Here is a 1,296-nt window from a genome sequence, read left to right on the forward strand (position 1 = left end):
AGACAACAAATGGAGCTTCAGTGCGTGATACTTTGCTTATGTTTCGCCGGCTGTTCATGGGGGGAGAGCTGAGCCAAATGGACGCCACCCTGCTTGGGGCGTATGTTCAAGAACTTGCGATTGCATCGGCCGCACGTGCGCGGGCGACCAAACGAATGAATCGCCCGTTGCATTGTGTGATGACCATAGGGAGGCATTTCCTAGTTCTCGACGCCATCGTGTCTGCACTGCATGTCCTAGGGGTGTCGCCGCCATCTTGCACGTGGTGGGAGGCCTTTGTCGAATGCTTCGATACGGACTACCGGTATACGGCAGCTGGGCGCCGCGTCAAAGAGAGTGGCAAGGTCAACATCGACCTTGCCAATCGTCTACTGGCTGCCATAACTATCTTCAAAACAGGGAATCGCCCAGATCTCGAGGAAATTATACATTTGAAGTGGATCCTCTTCTTCTCTGTACACTCACCATGGCGATTCAGGGCTCCCGCTTGGGACACGTGGAGAAGAGATTATTTGGAGTTTCAAGAAAAGGAACCTGAGCTCGCTGCATGGTTGGTGTGGCGAAGACAATTGCCGCATTAGCAGCTTCCATTCTGCACTTGACCCAAAGCGCTAAAATAGCGACNGTGTGGCGAAGACAATTGCCGCATTAGCAGCTTCCATTCTGCACTTGACCCAAAGCGCTAAAATAGCGACGTCTTGAGGTCCAGATGTGTGATTATAGAGCTGTTTCTGCACGTAGAGCTTCTACGACCGCTGGGCGAGAGGGCCCGCGTCATGGTGGATGGGGATATGCCGGTAAGCGATCTTTTAAAGTGAACATCAGAAGGCTATTCTGGCCAGGTAGCCAGGACCGCGCCTTTGTCGCATTTTACTGGCTCACAGCTGATTGCTGTGGAGCCTTCACAGCCTTCTTTCTTTTGTTCATAGTGGGCCTTTTCCCCGGCTTACTGCGTGTATTGCCGTTAAATTCCCTCTTCCTACGTTGACAAGTCACGGAACATATGCTGCTTTATTTTTGGCCAGATAGCACTGTAGCACGAGCGGTGACGATGGTAGTTCCTATAAGTTTTCGAGGCGTACCATAGGGGTAGGCCATATGGCATGTATTCACTACATGTTGCACGTTGAAGCATGAAGCATCGGATGAACAGCACTCCGTCGTGCATGGCCGTGGGGCGTCGCCTCATATTTTTAATAGTTGGTGTCGTCTACAAGAGGGGAGCTTTTTTCTCTACCTGCTGCAGCCTACGCAGGCACGCAAGGGATTCTAGTACACCACACACGATCGACGGGC

At 51.9% G+C, this 1,296-nt stretch overlaps 1 protein-coding gene across 1 annotated transcript in view; it reads left to right on the plus strand.

Annotated features, from left to right (window-relative positions):
* Positions 1-581, plus strand: part of EMH_0034280 (uncharacterized protein) — a gene marked incomplete at both ends in the record, with an annotated part of 2,454 nt that extends 1,873 nt beyond the window's left edge. Inside the window, one exon of the mRNA XM_013494854.1 lies at positions 1-581. Within this exon, the coding sequence (XP_013350308.1) occupies positions 1-581 (581 nt within the window).
* Positions 582-1,296: the final 715 nt, after the last annotated feature.

The sequence above is a fragment of the Eimeria mitis genome, genomic scaffold (assembly GCF_000499745.2).
Source record: "Eimeria mitis Houghton genomic scaffold, Emh_scaff1309, whole genome shotgun sequence".
Taxonomy (NCBI): Eukaryota; Apicomplexa; class Conoidasida; order Eucoccidiorida; family Eimeriidae; genus Eimeria; species Eimeria mitis.